The sequence below is a fragment of the Gastrolobium bilobum genome, unplaced genomic scaffold, assembly GCF_033153095.1.
Source record: "Gastrolobium bilobum isolate Gb01-03AN ecotype WA unplaced genomic scaffold, APGP_CSIRO_Gbil_v1 utg45492, whole genome shotgun sequence".
Taxonomy (NCBI): Eukaryota; Viridiplantae; Streptophyta; class Magnoliopsida; order Fabales; family Fabaceae; genus Gastrolobium; species Gastrolobium bilobum.
In genome coordinates, this window is record NW_026899334.1 from 30,559 (window position 1) to 57,014 (window position 26,456).

General features: G+C 34.8%; 3 protein-coding genes across 3 annotated transcripts; 1 reads left to right on the top strand and 2 right to left on the bottom strand.

The window, feature by feature from the left end:
• Positions 1–8,337: 8,337 nt before the first annotated feature.
• Positions 8,338–11,541, bottom strand: LOC133289722 (rop guanine nucleotide exchange factor 1). The gene is made up of 4 exons (XM_061487718.1): positions 11,070–11,541; positions 10,332–10,969; positions 9,681–10,031; positions 8,338–9,035 (listed from the first exon to the last, which is right to left on the bottom strand). The coding sequence occupies exons 1-4, from the start codon at positions 11,338–11,340 to the stop codon at positions 8,595–8,597; spliced, it is 1,701 nt and encodes a 566-aa protein (XP_061343702.1). The 5' UTR covers positions 11,341–11,541; the 3' UTR covers positions 8,338–8,594.
• A 5,195-nt stretch (positions 11,542–16,736) lies between these two features.
• Positions 16,737–20,510, bottom strand: LOC133289723 (L-ascorbate oxidase homolog). Its single transcript, XM_061487719.1, has 8 exons — positions 20,346–20,510; positions 20,134–20,243; positions 18,854–19,124; positions 18,639–18,738; positions 18,207–18,552; positions 17,234–17,599; positions 17,061–17,139; positions 16,737–16,961 (listed from the first exon to the last, which is right to left on the bottom strand). The coding sequence occupies exons 1-8, from the start codon at positions 20,508–20,510 to the stop codon at positions 16,749–16,751; spliced, it is 1,650 nt and encodes a 549-aa protein (XP_061343703.1). The 3' UTR covers positions 16,737–16,748.
• Positions 20,511–24,635: 4,125 nt separating this feature from the next.
• Positions 24,636–26,005, top strand: LOC133289730 (signal recognition particle 43 kDa protein, chloroplastic-like). The gene has a single exon (XM_061487727.1). It carries the CDS (start codon positions 24,798–24,800, stop codon positions 25,923–25,925), a length of 1,128 nt encoding a protein of 375 aa, XP_061343711.1. The 5' UTR covers positions 24,636–24,797; the 3' UTR covers positions 25,926–26,005.
• The last annotated feature ends 451 nt before the right edge of the window (positions 26,006–26,456 follow it).

The window sequence follows — 26,456 nt, forward strand, 5'->3', positions numbered from 1 at the left end:
TTAGTTTCATATACGACTTCTCTTCTCCAATCCTCCTCATTGGCCTTTATTTTTTTATTATCTATCACTGCCTAAATTTTATTATTTTTTATTTTAATATTTTAATAAATAAGAATAAGGAATTACGACATCTAAATACATTTTAATATTGATATTTATTTTTTTATATTAGAGCAGCACTCACTTGAATCAAAGATAGAGAAGGTAATTAACTTGATAAATAATTAAATTCTAATATTAACATCATATTTAAGTGTTAAAATTTTGAACGTGTTAATTGAATAACAATCACGTCAACAATTAATTTTATAACTATAATAATTAATATAAATATATTAAGAATATAATACTTGTTAAGACTTTATTTTATAAATTCTTCACGTAAACCTTACGTAGTTATTAAACATATTTAAAGATTTAAATAATCCAACTAGGGGGGTTTTATGAGAATAAATCATTTATAATTTCTTGTGTGTAGAGAAAAGATCCAGGCCTCATCGTGTGAAGTGTGTAGTGTGAAGTGTGAACCGAGAAACACCCATGGTCCCAAAAAAGAAATATATAAGAGAAAAGGAGCAATCATACATGTGCTGAAAACTGAGATCATGGTTGGTTGGCAGACACTAACTTTTTCTATTTCCTACTTTATTATAGCTTGCTTGATTTAACGGAAATATTATTCTCATGACATAATTATTTCATATTTTTTTATTTCAACAATCTTATCTATTTTTGTTAATGGTGAATTTATTTAATTTCTTTATATAACATGAAAGAATTACTCTTGTGCAAGATGAGAATCAGAATAGTATTTTCTTTGATTTTTTTTATACAAGTATTTCTTTTGATTTAAATTACGTTTGATTATTTATTTTGTTTTATTTTTTTAATTAAACTAATGTGTAAAAATTTTAGTAATTAAGTAATTTTTAAAATATAAAATATAAAAATTATAGAACTTTTAAAAAAACCAAAAAATATATATAACCATATATATTTCTTAAAAAGTTTATCCAAAATCATTCTAATTCTTGCCCCTTTTTTTACAATTGAGGCGATGATAATTGATTTTAAATATTACAAACCTGTTTTAAAGCACAAAATATGGTTATAAGAATTAATTACAAATACATAATATTGAATTTCATACAGTTTAATTTTGTAACTTTTTAGTGAATATTTTAAATAGAAAAACTTGTTGACATTAATTCTTTTAAAACTAATTTTTAACATCAATTATCTTAAAATTAACCATTATAAAAGTTAAACCAAATATATATTTTTTTTAATAAATCTCAGATATCCTTCGTAGGAGGCAATCTTATTCATGCTAGAAACATCAATATCATGATGGGGCTAACTTCGAGAATTTTTTATATTCGGAAGGACTTAAACCCAAAATCTTATTTAAACAGAATCAAACAATAGTATAATAATTAAGGACATTTTCAATTAAAATATTCAATGTCTTAGAAATTAGTATAATGACTAAGAACGTTTTCTGCTTATATTTTTAATGATGCAAATATATTATCAGAAAAAATTTATGCAGTTAATGCAGATAAATTGTCTGTATTTACTTCCAAAACGACATCGTTATATAAATCTGTAATAACTCTGAAATAAATTAAAATTACAAAAATACCAAGATTTTCGTCCCAAAATGACGTTGTATTGGACTTACTGCAGATAACTTATCTGTCATAACGGCAGAAAAAATGAACCTGTATATTAAAAACAATATAGTTATATAAATCTGTTTTAAGATAATTTGTTCCTTGAGTTTTAATCTTAATATCTTTACTTCGGAACTTATATATTTACAAATTATTAAAAGTTATAAACACATTATCAAATTTTTAATTAAAAATTCTATCTCTTTGTATTATTCTCTCTCTTTAATGATATCTGATTTTATCCAATATATACGACTACAACGTACATATGTATTGAGTTTAATATATTTTTAGTTAGAACTTTATAATTTATATATATTATAGGATTATAAGACAAGAGTGAGAAGACTTGCCCCACTACCAGTCTACCAATTACTTATGACAAGAAACAAACAAGTCCTTATATGAGTTAAGAATAGTCAGTAAAGTAGTGACCACTAATCTATATGTGGCTGGGACACGTGGGGCGGTTGCAGATCCTATATTCGATGGGTATTTGGGTTGCTCTCTCTGATTAGTGCCAACAGACCACTAAAGTCCAAATTTCATTTTACTTAGGTTGGCCCGTATCTGCTCCACTTTCACCTGTTTTGGTTACGTTTCCTTCCCAAATTGAAGTTGCGTGTCTATGCATACATTGTTGGAACCAAGAAGATTCCCTTTCAATCTCAGTACATTTTTTTTTTTTTTTTTAAATCCCAATCAATCTAATTGTATAATCATTGTACTAAAAATAAATAAATAAATAATTGTATAATCATCGGATTAGATGAGTTTGAACAATGGATTGTTTAACTTCAATAAATATGGTTTCCATTTTTTATTTTATTGTTGTATATATTATAGTATAATATAAAATTTGTACGACTTTACCCCAGAAAGTGACCTAATAAATATTTTTTTATATAATCTGGAGCTACCTTCATTCAACCTCTTTCGATCACTTTATTTTCGGAGTACGGCCCGAAGACTAGTTCTTCATTGAAACAATGAGTGCATTGAGTTTCGCTATCGAAGGAAGGATGAGACTAATCTCTCCTTCGAAGACAGAAGCACGTCCTCTGGACCCTAAATTTTTTTCAAAAATTTGCTTGAGACAAGATTTGAAAACCTTGACTCAAGCAAATCCTTAGAAGCTTAGTTACCAACTAAGCTACTCTTGGGGTAATAAATACTTTTAAATTGCATTTAGAATCATCAAGTTTACAAAAAATCATTGTAAGAAACTATATTAAATTTGTTTCCACAAAAAAAATTAAACTATATTTAATTTGATTTAAAATCAATTTATTTTTACAATACAATAAAAGTGAATCAAATTGATTTTATATCAATGTTTTTAATTTTTATTTTTTATAAGATGAATAAATTATTTAATTAAAACAAAAAATTAAATCCAGCTAAACTCAATTAAAAAACTTTTTTTTTTCGTTCACGAACAAGATTTAATAAAAGTAAAATCAAGTCAATTTCTATTTACCAAAAAAAATAAAGTCAATTTCTACTTTATAATTTAAAAGTTATATATAAATCAATTTCTATACTTGTTGGTCTAGAGGCGTAGGTGGAACAATAATTCTGAGAAAGTTAGTTTGAGTTGGGAGCAATATTGTCAAAATTGAGTTTTTACATAGAAACGGAAGGAAATGGTAGAAACGTAAATCGTAGAAACGTCACAAAACATAAATTTTTTACTACTTAAGGTCAACATACGAAATTACATATATATATGTATATGTGTGTGTAAAAAAAATATCACATAAGTCTCTATTCAAAATTCAATAAATAACTTCATATTTAAAAGATATAAGTCACATTACTATATAAGACATAAATCCAAAAAAACAAAAAGAGTTTAACAACTCTTATAAACAAGTTCCACGACATTAAAAGAATAAAGTTTAACAACTCTTAAATGGAAATACTCGCGTGAGGATTTTTTTTTTAAAATAGCTAGAAGAAGATATTGTGCGTTTGATTTGGAAAAATAGAAATAGGGTTTTATTTTATTTTATTTTATTAAAAATATAAAACTAAAACCAATCATGGGTTAACAGTTAACCTGGTTTGATTTTTTGGTTTAAGTAAAAACATAAAAACTTGTGATTCTACCATTTTTACACGTAGTTTTTACCAGTTTTTACTTGCGTTTTAAGATGTATCACCTTAGTAAAAACATAAGTTTTTACATTTTTACACTAGTTTTTAACAACAATGGTTGGGAGCATACTTTGAATGATATAAAAAAGATCTTAATAAGATAAATTGATTTAAAATGAGCTTAGATTTTTGATATGCCTCCAGCATATATAGTTTTCTAAGTTAAAAAGAACAAGGATTTAATCCACTTTGAAAGAAAAATGCTTAAATTTGTTATAAAGTTGATAAACTATGCTCAATTCTTCTCTCACTGAATTTCTGTGCTTTTTGTAGGACAAAGTACTAGAAAAGAACGTGTTTTAAGCACTAGAGAAAGCTGAAGACAGTGCTGCCACGCTACAAGCGCGAGATCCGCACTAGTAGCGTGGAAAAATTTTCACAATGCAAAGTGACGCACTACAAGCGCGAGATCCGCGCTAGTAGCGCGGGAAGCACATGACCAATTTTTAAAAGAGATCCAATCACAGTTTAAGGAGGATTCTACCTCAAAGATTTTGATCAAGATTTGGATATATTTGACATTAAGATATAAAAAGGGGAGGAAAACCTTGATTGGTCATCTTTGGCAGAGAGAATTGTGAGAATAAGAGAATTGAGAGAATTCTTGGAGGCTCACGCTGAAGATTAGGATTCCGAAGAATTTAAAGATTGAAGACCATTGATTCTTATTCTTCATTTTTTTCTTTTCTTTCTTTATTATGAATTCTTTTTATTTTGAATTGCTAAAGTTAGATATGTCTGGCTAATTTCTCTTTGTAGTTGGGATCACGGATCCAATGTGAATCTTTTATATGTTTTAAATTGTTTTTATAATTAATTTAATTTATTTAGTTTTATTCTACTTGTGTTAATTCTTCCACATCCTTTCTAGAATTGATAGCTCTATTATAGGGCTTTGAGGATTAAAGCTCACAATAGGAATATTGAGGTTTTAATCTTGACAAGGGTAGAATAACAATCCGTGCATGATCTAGACATAAGCTTACTAGATTGCAGACTTTTAAATTCATTTGCTTAATACTTAATTCAAGAGAAATTACTAGGACACTAGGATTCTAATTGGGTTAAAGGATTGAATACACTAAGACATTAGGGTTCAACTATTTAATAAGAAAATAAATTGTCTGAGCTAATAAATTAGTTAGTTATAAAATTCAATTTAGGAACATAAAGGAGGATCGGAGATGAAGTGTATTCTACCTGCAGTTCTTTTACAAATTCAATTATCACATTTTCTTTGACGTTCTTGATAATTATTGAATGCATTTGATTCTTATTGTCTTTAATTTTATGTTAACAAAATTTTCACAATCAAACCGAGTTTTCCCAAATTAAGGGGAAAAGTTAAATTAGTAGTTGGTGCATTAATTCTTGAGGGAACGATCTTTACTTATCACTTTTATTACATGAAACGAACGGTATACTTGCTGATTTCGCAACAATTTAACTGATTTAGCAAAATGTATATTATATTGGGGGTATCTTTTTGTCAGGAGGGTCTGGGGGAAGCCCGTGGTAGGGGACCACCACCAATGAGCTAAGTAGACCAAATACATCAAATGGATCCGACATCACATCTTAACCCAAAATCTTAAGGCATTGGGTTCGTGGGTCCATCCACTTATATTCACTTCACTTAGCCCATTACCAATCAATGTGGGACTCATCATACTTGAATACTCTAACAATCTCCCCCTCAAAGTGTGAAAACTCACCATTGATATGCTCCCCTTCAACTGATTACCCCAGGGCTCGGGTACTAAACCCACCTTCTAGCTAATCACCAGGCTAGCTCTGATACCAAATGTTAGAAATCGACAATCACACAAATCGCAAACGAAAAGAGAAAAAGAGAGAGAATAGACACAATGGTTTACCTTGGTTCACCCAATTTAGGTTACGTCCAGCTTGTCTGCATTATATTCACCTCACCGCCACTCGTTACAAGTCACTCGATTTACAAGGAGAATATAAATAGGATTAGAAAAAAAAACCCTAACAACAGCTATTCATGAGCCTAATAAGAAAAGAAAAATTTACAATAAATCAGAGGCCCACGAAAGTACATACACTCTAAGGGCCTGGGGGCGCTGCCCCACGAACCTCGGCCCTCTCACTTGGGAGCGGGACTCCATTTGCCCTTCTGCTGACCCCAACAACAATAGTCCTCATCAGCAATCGAAGTATTAGTCATACCCAATACTTTTGACTCTGATGTAAGATTTAAACGTCTTGTTCTCTATCCTAACCGTTGATTTCGATCCATCTAATGGTTATAGTTTATTGAGTTATATTAACTAATTAATTATTAATTTCAAATAAATAGTAACCACTAAATGGACAAAATCAACAGTTGAGATGAGGAGCATGACTTCTAAGTCTTACCCCCGGAGTCAATCTATTCTCATATTATTATTATCCATAGCTATTGGGTTCTAGCTCATATAGACTCAAATAATCATGTTTTCACCGCTTATATATGAACATATTATTGGACTATATTATTAATATATCCAACAAAAATCAGATAATTATAATTTTGTAAAGAAGTTATAATTGAATAAGTAGTAGAGATGTATATTATTATTATCCATAGTTCTTTTTATATAAAATTAATATTTTCTGTCATTATATATAAACTCACATGAGCTATTCATAAATTTTCAATGTTAAAATTTATAAAGTTCGAATTTAACTTATATATATAATCAAGCTTAAAACCAAGTCCAAGCTTGTTTGTTTAATAAAATAAACAGATTTCGTCGAATGTTTAACACATTAAGTTCAAACTTCAAACAATTCACAAGTAGTTTAATTCATTTACACCAGCACCGTAAATTAATTAAAAGTGAAATGGAAAACCAGAATGAAAGCCCACAAGGAGAGTAGAAAAATGTCGTAGGCATATTCTTTTCAAGTATGGGCCATATATGGGCCCACTGTCTCTGCCACTCGCTGGTTCCAAGATAACAACATTTAATTGAAGAGTAATATAGTTCACATACTTACATTCACATGATATCTAAATATTTGTAAGTCCTACAAAATTAAAACTAAGACAGAACTCAAGTTTTGCCATTTAATTTCTTACGTGTAGACTGTGGCAACTGGCAACCAAAAAGGAGACACGATTTTCACCTTTTAATTCTCAGCTAGCTTATCAGTTTTCAATTAGTGATGAAAAAAAAAAAAAAAAAACTACTAAATTGATTGTATAAATCATAAATACTTTTGTCGTACCTTGAACTTGTGACCCATCTCTCTAGTTTAGCTATTTGGAAGCAATTTCAATTTGGACATCAGAGCCAACTGCATTTGTACGGAAGGGGTCCAATTAATGAAGAGGCTTGTATCTGAGATGACATATAGTTGACAAGCATGCTAGCAATAAATTTTACACTAATCAAATATCAATGAAGGCAACAAGCGCTTGCCATAGACACTCTAAATAGAATCAGCTGAGTTCAGTAATTTTTTGTCTTTTTTGGCTAAGGAATTGTCTTTGGAAATATTATTACAACTTAGCTAACGTAGACAGCAAAATAAGAAATGGCAACTTTGGTTGATTTACTTGGACGGCAATGCTAAAGGATGCAGTAATTTATCACTTAGCACTAGGGTAGTGTTCTATACCGCTACTTACATAGATAGGCAAATTAACTAGATTCTAGAGTTCTTATTTATTAGGTGCCTCCTATAAGTAAAAAGGTTAATCTAATATACACAACTTTTGTTTCGCTAGCCAAAAGTGGTCCAAATCCAGTCAGCCACATGCATTGCAGTTATTCTACATAATGCCTTCTCCTTTTTTGTGAGAATGACCAAGATAGCCCACCTAAGGTTTGAAAGAAAGCAGAGATATTGCTTCCCTTACAGGACAGGCCTAAAATTAGTGGACACCAATTCAGAGAGGTACTCAAAAGAAATGTTGTAGAACTTCCTTTGACTATTGCTGATACATTATGTATCATACATACTAGTATTCTTGTCCAAAATGGTATTTAGGAAGCAAAAACTCTTCAAAGCCAAGGGCTTTGCGAACTCACCAGCCCCAAAGTTCCCTTAACGAATCAAATCTAAGAAGTGGCATTTTGCAAGAGAAAACTGATAGTGTAGTGTTGTTATTATAACACTTAAAAAAAATAGATTCCAATATGCCATTCTTTAGTCAAATCAATCATGCTCTGGTCTTCTTGGCACACACCATGCTGGCTTGCTTTGTACTGGTCAAACGATTGATTACCCTACTTGCGAAGTTATTTATAGACAGTAAGGTACATAGAGAAGCTTTTATCAACTTGTCAAGGAAGGAAGACATCCCATTCCTTAAATGTTGGGAATCTTTCCATCCGTTTTCTTGTCAGGTACACGGTTGTTATTATTGAAGACTTATTGATTGCTAGCAGCTATTTGAAGAATTCCATATCATGGTTTTCAAATTAAAACAGTAAATTTTGAGACTTATGATGTGATTAAATTTCATAGAATGTAATGGCAGCGAGGGAAGCAATGGCACATAACTAATGCTGAGTCTTGAACAGTTGGCCTCTAAAAATTTATACTTGGGACAAGACATTTTTAACTGATGATTCATTGACATAATCTTTGAACATAATCCTACTCATACTGTCTAAGAATATACAAAAATTAGACCCTCATATACAGGGGAGCGGGACCAAAGGCTTTAGCCAGATCCACTTTTAGAAGATGAGATGATTAATGACCCGCTATGGATGCATATCATATTAACTTCAGCACTCAGTCTCTTTCTGGAGCATCACCAGAAGCTCTTCTTGCACTGAGGTTTCCCGTGTATGACCATACCCTCTCAAAATCAGCTGAGGCCAACTTTTCAGCCTTCGAACCTGTTGCCTCCTTTGGAGCATTCCTCTTCGCAGCATGTGTCGTTATTCGTGGACTGCAAGGGCTCCCGGTAACAGGAGAGGAGGAACAGAATGTTGGGGTTGCAAATGGAGAGGCATATGGGGTGTGTTGAATTGAGAAGGGACTGGGAGTCATTCGCTTCTGGATGGGAAGACCACCAAAACCTCCCCTGCTGAACAGAGAGATAGAATCTGCAGCTGCACATCGCTTTATAGTATCATCTACATAAAGGACATCATCAATCCTGGCCATTATGTTAAACGCCAAGCTCTCCATCACCCTTGAATAACTTTCAAGGATAGATTGTCCTACATCCTGCAAGAAAAAATAAAATGACCCAGAAGTTTATTGATTCGATTTTCAAGCCCCTTCTCCCAATCACAATCCTCTATATTAATCATATAACACTTTATTATAAAGCCAGAATCGGTAGCAATGGTTAGTTATACCCATGGTTTCAATTAAATATTGACAGAAATCATACACTGTAATTTGTCCCATTGATATGCTACAATCAATCATCAGTATGGACCATGACATTGGGGACAACACAATTATGTATTTTGCAAAAAAATTATAAAGCACTTAATCTCAGAATATTGTTTATATTCTCTCATTATTTACTTGTGCAAGAAAACTCTAGTAGTTCTTCATACCATTGCCAGGATTATATTTTGGAATGGTTGCTCAAAATTACACGTGCAAACTGGCACTAATAAAAGAATTTCTCATCAGGTCCTCCTGTTGCACCTAAAATATTCCAAATTGCCTCGATACAAACCTTTCGCTAGTTTACTTTAACATATATTCCAACCAGAACTGTTGAGATATATAAAATCATTAATGTAGCCTCACCCAATAGCTTAAGCTTTTGGGTTGAATTGGTTTTTTACAAGATATTCTTTCTAACAAGAACATATTATGATTTCAATCCGAACTAAAAATTTAGAAAATATGTACCTTATTATATTGAATCTTGGCCATATCTAGAGCTGTTTGAGGGAGCCCCGGAAATCTGTGTTTCAAGCTTTGCAGAAGTGTCTCTGCTCGTTGAGCAAGAAAATGGTTCTTCTCGCCGTCAGCAACAAGGCCCTTCACCTTTCCGCCCCAAGACCGCCTGGCTTTCGCTGAATTTAGATGTTTCTTATGGTCCTTCAGCCTCCATACATGCACAGCAGCCTCAATTCTATTAGCCACATCCAGAGTGTGGTGCTCTGACGAAAGATCCAGGCAATCAAGGAGACATTCCAGCGAGAACTGGTCAGCAGTTATGTATCGATAAATTATATCCCCTAGACAAGCTTTTCCATTCTGCATTCGGAGTTGTACAAAAAAACACAAAGGGGTTTAATTCTCCAGCGAATTTTAGCCTATTTTCAAGAACACCTAGCAAATACTAAGATCTTACTGAATTCCAGTTCCACTTTACTACATATTCTACCGAGATATTTTCAGAAAGGCTCACAAAAATTACAAGTTTGTACAGCTCAAAGACGCATTAGAATTGATGTCTGTATAAAGAGACACATGCTATTCACATACTATAAGTTCATAACCAAACCAAGATCAAGAACACAATGCATAGAGAGACATAGCCATAGAAAGCATTACCTTGGGTAAGGATTCTACATAGGCGCCAGGAATTTCCATTTCAGCAAGAACAGAACTATTAATTGCCATGGCAGCCTTTAGTATCTGGTTGGTGCAATCCCTACACTGCTGCAACCTCTTCCTATCATCCTCAGACAAGCCATTTGGAGGAAGCTTGGGAGAGGGAAGCCACCATTTCTCCTCTTGCCTAACCGAAGGTCTACCATAAGCATCACAATCCTTGGAATCACCCAATATTATTCCCCGATCAACATACCAAAACTTGGTATCATGAAACCCATCAAGCATTCCAAGCAGCATTCCATCAAGCTTCTTCAAAGCCGGAAGATTGATGTACAAATCTGAACGAGGACGCGTAGCCATGACTTCATAGGTTCCACCGCCAGGAAACTGTTGCACAGATGGCACAAGCTCAACAATTGAATCACTCACACATAACAGCCATTCCATTTCCCTACGCCACATTGTCTTTTTCTGTGGTGCTAAAGGCTCCAACCTCCATAGTTCCCCAAACACAGTTGCAGAGAGATTCGTTATAGCATTCGAGATTGCAAGCGCAGTGCAAACCCCCTTTCCACCACCTGACATGTCCTCACCAAGAAGCAGCTTAGCAAACCTCTCCTTCATCATTTCCACTTCTGCAAAATGCCAAAAAAAAAAAAAAGGTGTTCAGTTTTTGATAATTGATAACATGAATTGAAAAGATAAATCGATTTTGTGAAGAACAAGAATGAGTACCGGACAAATCGAGGTCGCGCTTTTGATCCCAAACGACGACGTCCTTGCCGCCGATGACCGGAAGCATTACCTGCGCCGCCGGTAATTTAAAGTGACCGGCGGCGACAGGATGAGGAGACAGATTGGCGGAGCTGGAAGCCCCCTCTGCGTCGAAACGTCGACCGCAGAAGCTGCTGCAACTCTCCGATTCGCTGACGTCAGCGCTCAGGCTGTAACTACCGCAACGGTCACTCTGTTGGTCGGAAGCATCTTCGGACGAAACACTACCCATTGTTGTTTCTCACTCAGATCTCACTTACATTTCACCCAATACAGTGTTTGCGTTGCCAACGGTGCTAATTGGGAAAAAGGGAGAAAGTGAACAAGACAAAACACTGTAACCAGCAACGTTCTCTCTTTTGCTCGCTCTTTCACTGCACTCTCTCAGTGATGGTGTAGTGGTGGTGATGATGATCTGATAAGGGCAAAAGCAAAAAAGAGACGCCGTTTGCAGGGACTGTCTTTCCGTGACAGCAGGGTTAAGAACCCGACACGGTCCTTTTCCGTGGGGGCCACTTCCGTATGTTGTATATTAATTCCAGTATGTCTAAGTCTAACGCTCTATGATGTGGAATGCGTTTGTTTAATATTGTTTAGTGTGGGCCAGCTTCGAGTGAGAAAAACCGTTGATCCGGGATCGCTATGGTGGGAAATTCGCACCAAACGGCGGTTAACTGTTCATTGTTATCTGTGTGGGAAAAAAATATTAAGGAATGGCCAATCTCATCTTCAACGACCATTACACTAGTGATGTGCGGTCGTTTTGCATATCTCATCAAGTGTGGGACCCTCTTTATTAAAAGGTTCCACGGAAAAAAAACTTAGCATGGCGCAGACAATTCTGACATCGTGTGGAGCGCAACTGTTGCAATGGCTCGAGGAAATGAATGAGGGATTTTGTTTTATTACATTTGGACTGCATAATGCCGCTGCTATGGTACAGTTCACGAACGTGTTTGGTACAAAACAGGGAAATCAGACACGCGTTGCTTCCTCGAGACAGATATCTTTTTGCGTCATGTAAATACTTTGGAAATCAGAGGGCTGTGAGTGACTTGCTTTTTCATCTACATTCTTATACTCACCGTAGCGGATGATGTCTTAATATTCTTTCTTTATACCTAATTAATACTCTGTTGATTAACTAATTTATCATCCTTCGGTCCGCGAGCACACTCGTGGAATAATAATATACTCCTATAGAAGAATAATTATTATCATTGATCCCAAAAAAGCGGTTAGGCATATGTAACGTTTTTATTTACTATTTAACAATCAAATAGTTCGCACTTCGTTGAAAAATAGTGAATCATAAAAGATCAAGCTTATTTCATAATTGCAGAATGAACACACCGTGGCATTAGTGGATACATGGTTTGGTTTTTATACACACTCTGGATAACTCAGCGTTTTGGTAGAAGAGAAATTTTTTTATATTCGATAATCTTAATTTTTAAAAATATGATTTTTATATTCAATTTTCGATAATATTCAAAAATTTAAAATTTAAAAAAATTCAATTTTCCGAAAATCCTACAAAATGACGCGTACCAAACGCCCCCTAAAAGCGTGGATATTATATAAGTTTAATTTTTAATTTTAGTTTGTGCTTATTTAATTAGGTAATATTTTCCTCCTTTCACATGTCACAACCAATTTTTCTACAGACACATAAAAGTGGGCCATTAATTCTTTTACTTTTCTTTTATTTTAAAAATAGTGGCCCCTATAATTAATTGTCTCTATGACATGATTTAAGAATTTTTCTACAACATAATACTTGTTTTTCCTATTTAATTTCACTATAAAGTGAATAATGGTGAGTATTAAACTCGTGTTCCCATAGTCATAGATCATATGAAGTAACTATCTCATCCAATACCTTAAGCCTATAAGTGATGAGTCTTTAACGATTTTATATTGTATCTCTCTATCATACCCTCTCACATGAGTGAACGAACGTGCATAGACCATGTTAAACATATATAAAACCATTAATATGGCATCACTCACTAGCTTAAACTTTTGGTTGAATTGGTTCTTTACATAGTATCATAGCCTCAGTGTCACAGATTCATTTCAATATTTCTTTCGTCTCTTGTTTCTCTATATGATATCTAGAGCCTAACGAAAAAAACCTTAATCCTCTTATTTTCTCCGCTGAACCCACTATTCATCGCCTTTCCAATTTTTTTTTCCAAATCTTATTTCTTTATCAGTTTCCAGACGTCAATTTTGTTCACGGGTTGTCTCTACGGTGTTGCGGGCCTTTTCTCCTTGCGTAACGTCATTCCTCCACTATTGATCATCGTTCCTCTGCCATTGACCACAGTCGTCAGATGGCTTTTTCAAGTGATCCACCTACCGTTGTGATCGTCTCAGCCATGCAGTCAGGTCTGTCCAAGTCCCATTTGTCCAAGTGTCATCTCCATACAATCACACGCGCACACACGTTGCGCGCGTGGAAGTGATGTGCCTCCTTTCGGTTGACTTGCGCATTGAGGACCTTTTCCGACGTAGCCCGGTTGGGTTTTTCTCTACTCACCGAGGCGGTTCTAGATCTGGTCTTGTTTTGGAGTTTTGACTTAGTTGTTGGTGACGTACAGATCCCACTCCTTCCAATTAGTTTTGTGATCTAACATTTCTGCCTTTTTTGTGATTATGGATTCTACTGCCATCTCTTCTGTTTTTGAGTCTCTGATTGGCCCCAATGGTAGTGGACATAAACCCTCTATGGGATCGACCATCATCGCCATCCACTTTTTTTCTTGTGAAATTTCTTAACACAAATAGGTGAGGTTGTGTATTATCCACTCTCGTGTAAGGGGGCATGCTAGAGATATATAAAATCATTAATATAACATCGCCCACCAGATTAAGCCTTTTGCGTTGAATTGATTCTTTATATCACATCAGAGCCTCGGTGTCATGAATTTATTCTAATATTCCTTTCATCTTTTGTTTCTTTATAAACCCGTTACTAATTTTTATATTATATCTAGATTGATCATTCTTATGGATAAATGTAAAATACGAGTATTATAAAATGAGCTATGACCAATTGTTATTATTACTTTTGAGTTGTAATGATAGGTTGGCACATCAAGCATGCTTAAGCTCATTAAACTAACACATATGACAGGGAAGTTTTGGAGACAAAAACATTACATTCCAAAAGTGAATCATTCGAATTAGACAAAAAAAGTCGGAGGAAGAATTAAAAAAATAAAAAAAGTTGTGATAAGATTATGTAAAAGATAAGAGAAACTTCATTTGTATTTGTAACAACATTATTGTTAAGCTGAACCATATCACACCATCAACTTGATTCTTATTTCCTTTATTTTTCTTTTAACCTTTCTTTTCCTAAACACGCCTTTATCAAAAAAAGAAGAAGTAATACTCGTCCTAATTAAGTAATGAATGATTTCAAAGAGAAAAATCTCCTTCATTGTATTTTGGAAATTAAATAAAAAGTGAATGAAATAGCTTAAGGGGACATTTGGCAGATGAATTTTTTTTTTTCACGATTTCTAAGAATATGTTGAGAAAGTAAATTTCTCAAGAATGTTACCAAAAAAAAATAAAAAAATTGTTTGGTATGTCAAAATATTCTGAGGAATATTAATTTAATTTTTTTAATTCTATATTTGGTTGATTGTCAATGATTCCTTAGAATGTAGTCTGATTTTGCAAAATTAACCTATGATGAATTCTTGAAAAAGTTTTCTGAACGAAAGGTCAAATTGCGGCATTGGAAATCAAACCCAAATTTCCTAAACGAATATAACCGTTCTCAAATCAAATTCATTCTCAAATGAAAGCAACCCCAAATCAAATCGTTCTCATGACTAAGGCTTTAATAAGAAAGGATATTTTAGTGATGGAAAATATTAAAGCATAGTTATTTATATCCTATAAATTAAGTAAAAAATTTCTACCAGATGAAAATCGAAAAATATCACCCATCTAGTTGTATTATTTTATGGAATTCTTATTTATAATTCTCAAGAATCTCATTTTTCCATAAAATTTTAAGAATTCTTTTGTAGCAAACGTGAGTAATCAGGATTCTCAATATGAATTTTATGGGAATCTAAAATTTATCCACCTACCAAACGGTCCGTAAAGATTAAATGATTTTTAAGATATTGCCTAATAGTTTTAATTTTAATCGAATCAATTTTATTTTATTTTTGAATATTGCTTCATTTAATGTTTGAATTACATCCACGAAGCTGTGCGGCCTGTGCCTCACTGGAGTCACTGCCTCAATATAATTTACCATAAAAATATTTATGCAGTTATGCAGATAAGTTATTTGCGTTTACTCTCAAAACGACGAGTCGTTTTAGGATTGAAATATTAAAAAATTATAATTATAAAGACTATAATAACCCTGAAATAAATAAAATTATAAAAATGCTATGATTTTCTTCCCAAAACATTTTCGTATTGGACTTACTGCAGAAAAAACGAACCCATAATTTATTAATAGAAAATTTGTCAAAATAGATCAAACAAATATCATGGGCTGATCCACTTGGCTCTGTACAAGAGGCGAACTTGGGCTAATCCATTTGAAGTGTGAGCAATCCCCCTGTTCACCGGGAAGGCTGTAGAATTTAAGGTTGGGGTAGATTTCAAGCCCTCCCAAGTCCCAACTCATTTCCAATATTAATATTTTACCTTATCAGAAAAAAAAATGACATTTTTGTCATAGCAATAAAAAACAACATTGTTACTAATGAATATTGATGTTTTATATATAAAGTCTTCATTATTATTATGGATTTGTTTTATTGAAATAGTAATGGTGAAATGGATATAATAAATCTTAATTTAATCATAATTTTTACTTATTCTTAGACTGGCACTAAATAAGCCCAATTTAATTCATCTATCCAACAATTGATACGCATAGAAATAATTGTTATTATTTTCTATTAATATCTTTATTTTAAATATTTAATTTCCAATTATATATCTCAATATTAAATATTAAAGCGAATACAAAAAAGATTTTCATAAGAAGTTGATTTCAAAATTAATTAATTAATGAAAAAGGGGAAAGTAACCACCGTGGATTCCATGTGGTTAAGAGAGACGTACTCCTAAAACCAGAAAGGGTCTCCTAATTGCGACAATATACCTACTAAAGACTAAAGAGGGTAACAATATACAAAAAAGAAAGTTGATTATTCTCTACACGCTTTGCTTATTTTCCTCTCTAGTTTTTCATATTCTCACATCATGTCTGTTTGTTGAATATTATAATTTTTGAATGTATACAAAAACAGCCCATCTCTATGATATGGAATTTTCTGTCACTTTAACCATTGATTATTGTCGAATAAATCTTGATATGATGAATGAATCGAGGTTACAAAAGCATGAATATGAACTAGTTTGCATCATTTCATTCTGATAAACTAAAGCAGCAATATGTCAATACATCTGAGAAAATTATTTATTTGAAAAAAAATAATCAATGGGGGCAATTTATTATCATAATGTGCTAGCGATTATGTAGTAATACGAGGAAATTGTAGATGAATTTGCAAAGAATGGGACCAAGTCGGTGGTCCCTACATAGCTAGGTTATTTTGATTGACATGTAATGTGTTTCAGATTCGATTCTCATAAAGGTCTGGTTGTTCTGCCTGCAGCTTTGCCACAGAGGATAGCATCCTTTGGAATTGGATATTCATCCCTTACGGATTCAACTGGTGAATATACTCGTAGATAGAATTGTTCTCCAAGGTACTGTCGTGCCCAAAATTCACTTCTCACGTTCCACATACCCACATTGTCTAGTGCCATATAAATTGCGGTCCATGACTTGGGATATACCTGATATGACACAAAATTTATCATTAAGTTGCTTCTGCTGCATTTGGATAATGATCAACGATCAAAGAGAATATGCACCAACCGAAAACAACAACTAACCTGTGTTGTGCTCCTCGACACTGCATCTCTGAGGTTGTACTGGTTACGACTATTAGGGGTCCACACGCCACCGTCCATTCTGCATTATTAGAAATCCCATGTTGAAAATTAAATGACATGAAGTGATCAAATTAAAAAAATCGATTGAAAATTATATTGTGATGAATTCTTACCCCACAACCCAAAATGAGTATCCGTCAATGTGATAGCTCTGCATGATGTTTTCCTTGTTCTGAAACACGATCTCAACGAAGGCTCGAAAATCAGAACCCATGACGGACGTATCAAGATACATAGGTTTACCAGAAGGGCTATCTGGGATGCTTCCAACTTTGAAAACGCCACCAATCTTGAAGTAATCAGCTAGCTTCAGAGGAGTATCAGCTGGTATGAAGGATACACTATTGAGTGCATATCTCTGCTTGCCATTAACTTGTGCTGCTGAACTCTCCAGCTCGATAGTTCTGCTAATGTTTATGAGACCATAGTGGTAGGAGCCCTGTGGATTTGGCCTCGGTCCACTTGCAGTTAGGTTTGTCCTGTGAATTGCAAATGTTAATTGTTGAACAATGTGGAAGTAATGAAGTAGTTCATTCTGTTAGTAAAATATAATATAAGACCACTGATGTGATCTATGAAGTACCAACACTTCAAAAAACGTGTAGTGTCCGACACTTTTCTCGACACTCATCGACACTCCAATACTTGTTGCAAAGACTCAAAAAAAGGTTCAAAGATTACGTTGCGTTGCATTTTGAGTTCCAACTATTAGATTCGTTAGATTACGATTTTATTGAGATTAATACAAATATTTGGAATATATTACGGCTCTTTGCAAAATTGATGGGTATTATAAGTTTAACTTTATTTTTTTGTTAAATTATTGAATACTAAATATAATATACACTACATAAATTAAAAATATTATATAATATCAAAATGTGTCCTAACGTGTCGAAATTTAACATTTTTTTTTTAAATTAACCTGTCAAAGTGTCGTGTCGTATCGTATCTCGTTCGTGTTCCGTGTCAGTATCGGTGCAACATAGAATGTGATTTTCACTTAAGAACTTAAGTTTTTGGGTTGAATTGATTGCTTATCATGATTTCAGAAACTAACTTTTCACCAAATGGTAGGAGAATTACCTTATTGAACGAGCTTGCTTGATGGACCAATCGATTTGAGTGGTTGGTCCACCGGGAATTGGGCCTGAAACAGGTTGCTGGGAGTTACTGTAGTGAAGGATGGCAGTGCTTGTGAGGATCTTGTTAGTGAAACGAGTGGACACAGCAATGTAGTAGTCCCGGGGTGCTTGATCAGCTGTGATAAGCACGGAATAAGATTGTCCCACATGAACATCTATTGAGGAAAAGGTAGTCTGCATAGTGTGAGTTCCCTCAACTTCGACCAATTTCATGTCATGTCCTTGAATCCTCAAGTTGAGAGTGTTTTGAAGTCCAACATTTGATATTCTAAGCCTATATGTTTTCCCTATTGTCCATTAAGAAATTGTTAAACAAAAGTTAGAATCTAAAATTCAATAAATTTAAACGGGGAAAACAAAAAAAAAGGCATACCTTGTTCAACTGTGAATGTTGTACCGTTTGCACGACCATTGACAAGAACGGCTTGAGGGAATGGAAGTCTGTGTCCAAGATCTAGAATGGTCCTCAGCTTCTGAACTCATATAAACATATGTCAATAAAATGAGGAGCAAAAAGAAAAAGGGGCACACAAGAAACAAACTTTGAGACCAATGAAGCACAATTGCGTTGAGTATGTGTTTGATTACCTTGTGATTGATCTGGTACCAATCTCCAATAAGAAGGGTGAAATCATCAGCTGGTTCTGGGAATGGAACGGGAATCCTTGGCCTGCTAAGGATTTTGATACCCCCAAATCCACCAGCTGCCTTGTGGAATGCAAGAGATGGGAAGTAGAAGAAGCTTCCAATTTGATCTTTGACTTGTAGTGTATAGGTGAAGTTCTTCCCTGGAGGAATGGGGCATGTGGTTCCATAAACTCCATCTTCATAAGAATTTCTTCTTTGCTGAATACCATTCCTGATGCATATGAAAACAAATCAGCAAGACAAGGATTAGGACTTTATGCAAATTTCTATTCAATCTTAATAAATTTCCTATTGAAGTAACAACTAAGGAGCATTTTTCATTGGTTTCAAGGCTAGAGTTAATGCCCATTGACACTGACTAGTCCAAACTCCAAAGGATGGGCCTCACACGTGAAAATTTTTACTCCAATGGGAGAGAATCATGAATTCAAATGTATTTTGGTTAGGTGGGCTTGGAGTTGGGAAGGTTTGGTCCGTGACATCACTTAAGGGCCGAAGTGATCGGTTAAAGCCACATTTATTAAAACCATGTTTTGTTTCCTCCGTCCATCATTGAGAATGAATTGAATAAAAGAATCAAGGTGGCATCTTCTCAATCCCCACCAATGACAGCAAGAAAGAGAAAATACAAGGTTGCTTTGTTGCGGGCCCTCTAATCTAACGTCAATGTAATCAAAGAGAGATACTTCCAATATACAAATTTACCTAAACATATGTCCCGACAACAAGAAAGGTAAAGTAAATACAACATAAAACCTTGCAATATCTAATTCTATCGAAATTAAAATAAAAACAAAAAGACAAAAAGAAGACATATATATTGGAGGCCAAATACAGCCATGCTTTAGTTAAAAGTGCGCCACTTTTGCCAGTTGGAATACGGATTACCATAATAGGAAGTGACCGCGTGATCCATAACTTCCGTGAAAAACATTGTCTTCCTCTATATTTTGTAGAAGTAGGATCCTTTGTCAATAGTATCACATGCTTATAAACGAGAGCCAGAGTGATTGATCTTTTTTTGATCTAATGTATGTTAGATGAGGTAACATATTTAATTAATTTGGATGTACATTTGTAACTTCACTTGTTAATATGATTTAATTAATTATTTGGAACTTGAGAAATCGTTCGTCGTTCTTAAATATTTCGGTTAAGGATATTGAAGATTTTGAAATAAAAGTATTAAACAGATAGAGAGAGAGAGAGAGAGTTGTTACCATGATAGAAGAAACGGCTCGGGCAAGTTATTGTGTACATTTATGATCAAATTGTCATTGGTAACAGAATAGATTTCGGGACCTGGAAATTGGCCATTGATAAGAATGCCCTGCAAAATGGAAATTGTATATACCAAGCAATTAAGCATTGAACACAAAAATATCAGAAAATAATAAATTAAAAGAGCGAAAAGAGAAGTGATTGCTATAACCTGTTGTTTAACTCCGAGGGGATAAATGTCCCCGTAGGTGATTTTCCAGTCAAAGAATCTATAAGGGTCTTCTGCATAAACGCGAACGACGTCCAAAAGCAGCAATATTGAGCAGAAGCTCAGCAAGGCACGTAGTTGTGATGGTTTATAATTCATCAGTTTCATGTTGAGCAGAAACGAGAGCCAAAGCAACAAATGGTTTGGACTTATGTGTTTGACAAAGAAAGAGGAAAAAATAAATTAAATGGAGGAAATGAAAGTGGAGAAAGGGTTAAGAGTTATAGTAACAAGACACACACTTAAAACATATATAAGAAGGGGTGGAGTAGAGGTTGCAACTTGCAAGTCTTTTTGAGGTAAGTAAATATATTAATAATAATAATATGAGTGACAAAAGAAAAGGAGTAGTTGGTAATTATACAAGACACAAGAAAGGAAATCCAAGATGCTTAAAAGACAGAAAAAGCGAAGGAAATTGGTTGTTGGTTGCGTAGTGAGTGAAAGCGGTGGGAAATGAGAATGGAATGAAAGAGGCGGCGAGTGCGTGTAGTAATACAAATACTTAATCCAGTTTGCAATGTGCATTGTTCACGCTGTATGACAGTTTGTTTGGCCGTGATTGCTGACGTGACACGCGCTATCTTCGTCTGTCTAATAAAATCATCTGTCTGATTTTTTCCTAAAACAATGATAAGAATTAATGATAATGCCTTTGTCTCTTCTGGCACATTCTACGTACGCTGTTTTGCTGTTGGGTGTTGCTTGCCTCTTTTGTTAAAAAAATTATAACATAATAACGTGGAAAGATTATAATCATATAACGATGAATTAATTGTTATAATTTTATAATTATTTATTTAAATATTTTTTTTTTCTTTATAAATATCAATCCACCTTTATATAGTTATTATTTCACATATAAATATATGATATTTTTTTCAAAATCCAGATCGCTTATGATTAGAGTTGGAATGGAAGGAATATGAATAGGAACTTGGAAGCTCCATGGAAGCATGCAAAACATAATATATTCACACCGAAAGTTCGATCATTTTGACTGTTTGAAGCCAACCTGGTCGATGCGACTATTTTTTTTAAAAAAATTATTACATTTACTTACACAAAAGAATTAGCGTTCGTACATTCATACGAAATTTTGTAATTGATTTATGTAATATCGTTAGTTAATTTCGAATGAGTCACTTGTGAAGAAAAAATTAACATGCTCCATGCCTATCATTTATTCAGTAGTTCTTTTTTATAATGAAAATTTTTCTTCTATATCTATTCCTTTCTTTTTGATTTTTTCTCTTTCCGTCCTTCCTTTTTTTCTATTTTTGGGAGAGACCACCATGATCCCGCCCCACAAAAATTCTTCTCCACTTGTGAGCTAGCATGACCCAATTGATATGCTTCGACATTGACAAATGACAATTCAATTGAAGCATTTTATTTTTATTTTTATTTCTTTTGTCAAGAGTTAAGACATTCAAATGATAAATCAATTTAAATTATTTTTCCAACATAATTGAAGCGTGTCAGGTGGATCAAAGAATAAAGCTGTCAGCTGACCATACATAAGATTGGTGGCGTATAAAGTATTTCACTTTGGATTTTTCTTTTCTTTTCTTCTATTATTTTTCAATTGACTTTCTTTATGCATGTACATACACATCTATCTACCAATCTCCGAGAGTACGACTACAAATAAATGATGGGCTTAACAATCGACCTTCACTCACTGTGTAGACTTTGTCAGTAATTTAAATGGGTCTTTGGGCTGGTGCTTCAAACTCTTGAGACAGGGCCATTGTCTGTAGAAAGTGCTGGTGTAAAAATCACCCATATTATTTCAAGAGGGTTGTCCACATATAGGCCTCAAAAAATGTGACATCGGGATTTGATGACAAATTCTTTTGGGCCTTTGTAAAAGACCAATACAATAATAGCCTCGCTTAACCTCGAGTCCTACAACCCATGAAAAAGAAGAAAATTGATTTAAGCTTGATATTACTAAAGCTGCTAGTCTGCTATATACATACATACATATATATATATATATATATATATATATATATATATATGAGGTAGGATCCGTTGACACCAGTGTCAAATTTGAAGTTTGACACCTCATCTGAGAGTCGTTAGATCAAAAAAGATCAATGGTGTCACATGCTTATAAATCAGAGTCGTTCATCTTTTTTGATCTAACGACTCTTACATGAAGTGTCAAACTTTAAATTTGTCACCGGTGTCAAAGGATCTTGCCTATATATATATATATATATATATATATATATATATATATATATGGGTTAGGATCATTTTACACCAGTGTAAGTTACACTCTTAATCTTGTCCGTTAATCTCACTTATATCTAAGGGCTCAAATTTTTTAGTAATGTGAGCCATTGGATACAAGTGGATCAATGGTCAAGATTGAGTGTAAGACTTATAACTCTTACACCGGTGTAAGAATATATTGCCTCTATATATATATATATATATATATATATATATATTTATTTTTATTTTTTTGGTAATCGCTAGTCTGCTATATTTACCTTCTTCCTATACAAATTTTTTCTCTCCATAAACATATGTAATTTTCATAAGTGTGCCATCAATATCAACTTTGCTGCGTCATACATTGATCTTGGTTTTACTCCTAATTTAGAAGATCTAAGCAAAAAAGCTAATGAAGTTCTTGATATGAATGGCTGTTGGGATTTAAGTATTTTTCAAACATGCCTGCCGCATGACATCTTAGAGATTGTTAAGGGATTTCTTCCTCCTGCTGAAAATGAAGAACCAGATGTAGAAAGATGGAGTATTGGAGGTCATGGTTCCATAACAGTTAAGGACGCCTACCAGGTTCTTCTGCAGAAAAGAATTCCATTTGCAAATCACAGTATACCAGATCAAGTGTGGAATGCTATTTGGCGTTGGAAGGGTCCAGAAAGAGTGAAGATTTTTATGTGGAAATGTCTTCACCGTAGATTACCAACAAGTGCATGGGCTGCTAAGTGGTCAGAAGCGAATCCAATTTGTTCTAGATGTCTTAGTGCTTATGAGACAGAATTTCATGTGTTAAGAGACTGTGAAGTGGCAAAAGCAGTTTGGTATAAGCTGCTATCACCGAGGAGACTAGCTTCTTTCTTTGATAAGGAATGGGTATACTGGATGTTATCTAACATATGTAACGGTATGAAGGGACCCATTAGCTTGAATTGGGATACAATTTTTCTTCTAACTTGCTGGGAGTTGTGGAACGTAAAAAATGCCGTTTTTCATGGGAAAGAAGGTATTAATGCAGATCTCATTGTTAATAAGGTGCATCGCATGGCTATGGATATTGAACATGCTTTCGGTGTCAACGGAAGTAAAAAGAAAACTGGCATGCTAGTTCAGTTACAAATTGCTTGGCATCCACCAGATCATGGCTGGATAAAATTAAATACAGATGGTGCAGCCAAAGGATCTCCGGGAGTAGCTGCATGTGGGGGTTTATGTAGAGGATCAGATGGTCAATGGCTGGGGGGTTTTGCTTATCATGTGGGCATTGCATCAGCTTTTACAGCAGAGTTATGGGGTATTCTGAAAGGCTTGGAATTTGCTTGGAACAAAGGGTTTAGAAAACTTATAATTGAAAGTGACTCCACTTCAGTGATCACGTTGCTTACCAATAAAGTTAATGATGTCCGAGAGTCTCATATTGTTACTCGCATTCGGACTTGGTTGATTAAAGATTGGGATCTCTAACTTAAACACATCCAACGTGAAGGAAATCAGTGTGCTGATTGGCTTGTCAACCATTTGATTAGTTTCAACCAGAACTCTTTGTATAAGGAGTTTGGTCATGTTCCTCCTGGGCTTAGTTGCTTATTTTTTGCTGATATTTGTGCTGTTTTTAGCTGTAGAAATGTTTACATTGTTTAGTTATTTTTTGAGTTGTTAAGCCCTTTCTTTAAAAAAAAAAAAGAAAAAAAAAAGATGAAAGATATACGAGCATTTGTCTTAGCCGTCTAAAAACTTTTTGTTGCTTTTAGTAAATTATAGATAAAAGGATGCATTTGTTTTCCTTTTAGATTAGTATACAAAGATTTATACATTGGAGTGCCATGAAGATTATTATTATTTTAAGCACATTACGTCCAATGAATTCTTCCTGTTGTAGAGTCATGCATACAATGTTATAGTCACTGTTTTACTTTTTATTGGCGCCAACAATAAAAAAAATAACAAAAATCAAGAGAACGGAAAAAAAATAAATATAAAATAAATAAAGACAATCCAATTACAGTTTTCGGTCCCATCTAATCTATAAACCACGAAATGGATGCGATTCCTTATCCATTCCGAAACCCATTACCACATGTTGAAAGAACCACCACGATACGTTACAAACAGAAGAAGAAGTAGCAGCAGCAGCAAAACAGCAAAACCAGATTAATGGAAGCTGTATTCGTTACCAAACCAACTTCTCACTTCACAACAAAACTCTCTTCCAATCCCAAACACCCATTTCCTTCCCACCAACAATCTTTTCCAATTCTCCACAAAACAACCCACTTCCACTTCGTCTCCGCCGCACTCCAAAGCCAGCATCAAAACCCAACACCCAAAGAAACCGCCGAAGATGAGTCCTACGGCGAAGTCAAGGGAATCATCGGCAGCAGAGCCCTCGACGGCGCCACCGGCATGGAGTACCTCATCGAGTGGAAAGACGGCCACGCTCCTTCCTGGGTTCCCTCCGACTTCATAGCCAAAGACGTCCTCGCCGAGTACGAGACTCCATGGTGGACCGCCGCCAAGAAAGCCGATGACTCCGCCCTCAACCGCCTCATTGAAGCCGCCGACGACCGCGACGTCGACGCCGTAGACGCTGACGGAAGAACCGCGCTCCTCTTCGTCGCCGGACTTGGCTCGGAGCCGTGCGTCCGGCTGCTGGCTGAAGCCGGCGCCAACCTCGACCACCGCGACAACAGCGGCGGCCTGGCGGCGCTTCACATGGCGGCAGGGTATGTGAGACCTGGCGTCGCGAAGCTTCTTTTGGAGCTTGGTGCAGATCCTGAGGTGGAGGATGATCGAGGAAGAACGGCGCTGGATCTGGCGAGGGAGATTCTGAAGGTGACGCCGAAGGGGAATCCAATGCAGTTCTCGCGGAGGATTGGATTGGAGAGTGTGATTAGGGTTTTGGAAGGGGCGGTGTTTGAGTTCGCAGAGGTGGAGGAGATTTTGGAACGTAGGGGGAAGGGTGAGAATTTGGAGTACTTGGTGCGGTGGAAGGATGGCAGTGCCAACGAGTGGGTTAAGGCGAGGTTTGTGGCGGAGGATATGGTCAGGGACTACGAGGCTGGACTTGAGTACGCGGTGGCTGAGGCGGTGGTTGATCGGAGAATTGGTGATGAAGGGAAACAAGAGTTATTGGTAAAGTGGATCGATTTAGAAGAGCCCACATGGGAGCCCGAAGAGAATGTGGATCCTGAACTTATCAAGGTGTTCGAGCAAAGTGTCAATCAGGCCCAACCTGTTATTAATGGGCCTGCAATGGTCGTTTCGGATCAGCCTGGCCCATGAATTTTTATTCGGCCTCACTCTTACGGCAGCACATGATGATTGTTTTATTTCGAATCAAATCCAATACAAATTTTCCTCGATGTTTTTGCGTCTTATTTAATAGTATTATTATTGTCATAAACAAGCTTCAAACTAAAGTCGTTTGCGGAAATTAAAATCCTATCAATATTAGACTATTAGAATTAATAGTTAACCCCTACTTAAAAAATATTTGTAATAGTTAACCCCTATATTAATCTTAATAACACTTGTAACTTTAATATTTTATTTGAGAACTTTCTCTAAAACCATCATGCAATTGGATCTATAAAACTTAGGATTTTATAAGAGTTATGTTGTAGGAAAAATGATTGTGTAATGTTATAGCGATTCGTTTTGCGTGCCGTAATTTACTTATAAATCAAGTCACTACCCTTTTCATGCCACCCCAATTCATAAGCAAAACAGCATTCTAACCTCAAAATCCACTGCCCAAATATTCCCTTTCAGGATATGCCCAAATGGATCTGCACCAAAAAAACAGTTGAGACA

Coding starts and splice junctions, on each gene's coding strand:
- LOC133289722 (XM_061487718.1), bottom strand. CDS start 11,340: ATGGGTAGTGTTTCGTCCGAAGATGCTTCCGACCAACAGAGTGACCGT. Junction 10,970..11,069: donor GCGCGACCTCGATTTGTCCG/GTACTCATTCTT, acceptor GGCATTTTGCAG/AAGTGGAAATGATGAAGGAG. Junction 10,032..10,331: donor ATGTAGAATCCTTACCCAAG/GTAATGCTTTCT, acceptor CTCCGAATGCAG/AATGGAAAAGCTTGTCTAGG.
- LOC133289723 (XM_061487719.1), bottom strand. CDS start 20,510: ATGAAACTGATGAATTATAAACCATCACAACTACGTGCCTTGCTGAGC. Junction 18,553..18,638: donor AACATTCACAGTTGAACAAG/GTATGCCTTTTT, acceptor AATGGACAATAG/GGAAAACATATAGGCTTAGA. Junction 17,140..17,233: donor TACTCATTTTGGGTTGTGGG/GTAAGAATTCAT, acceptor CTAATAATGCAG/AATGGACGGTGGCGTGTGGA.
- LOC133289730 (XM_061487727.1), top strand. CDS start 24,798: ATGGAAGCTGTATTCGTTACCAAACCAACTTCTCACTTCACAACAAAA.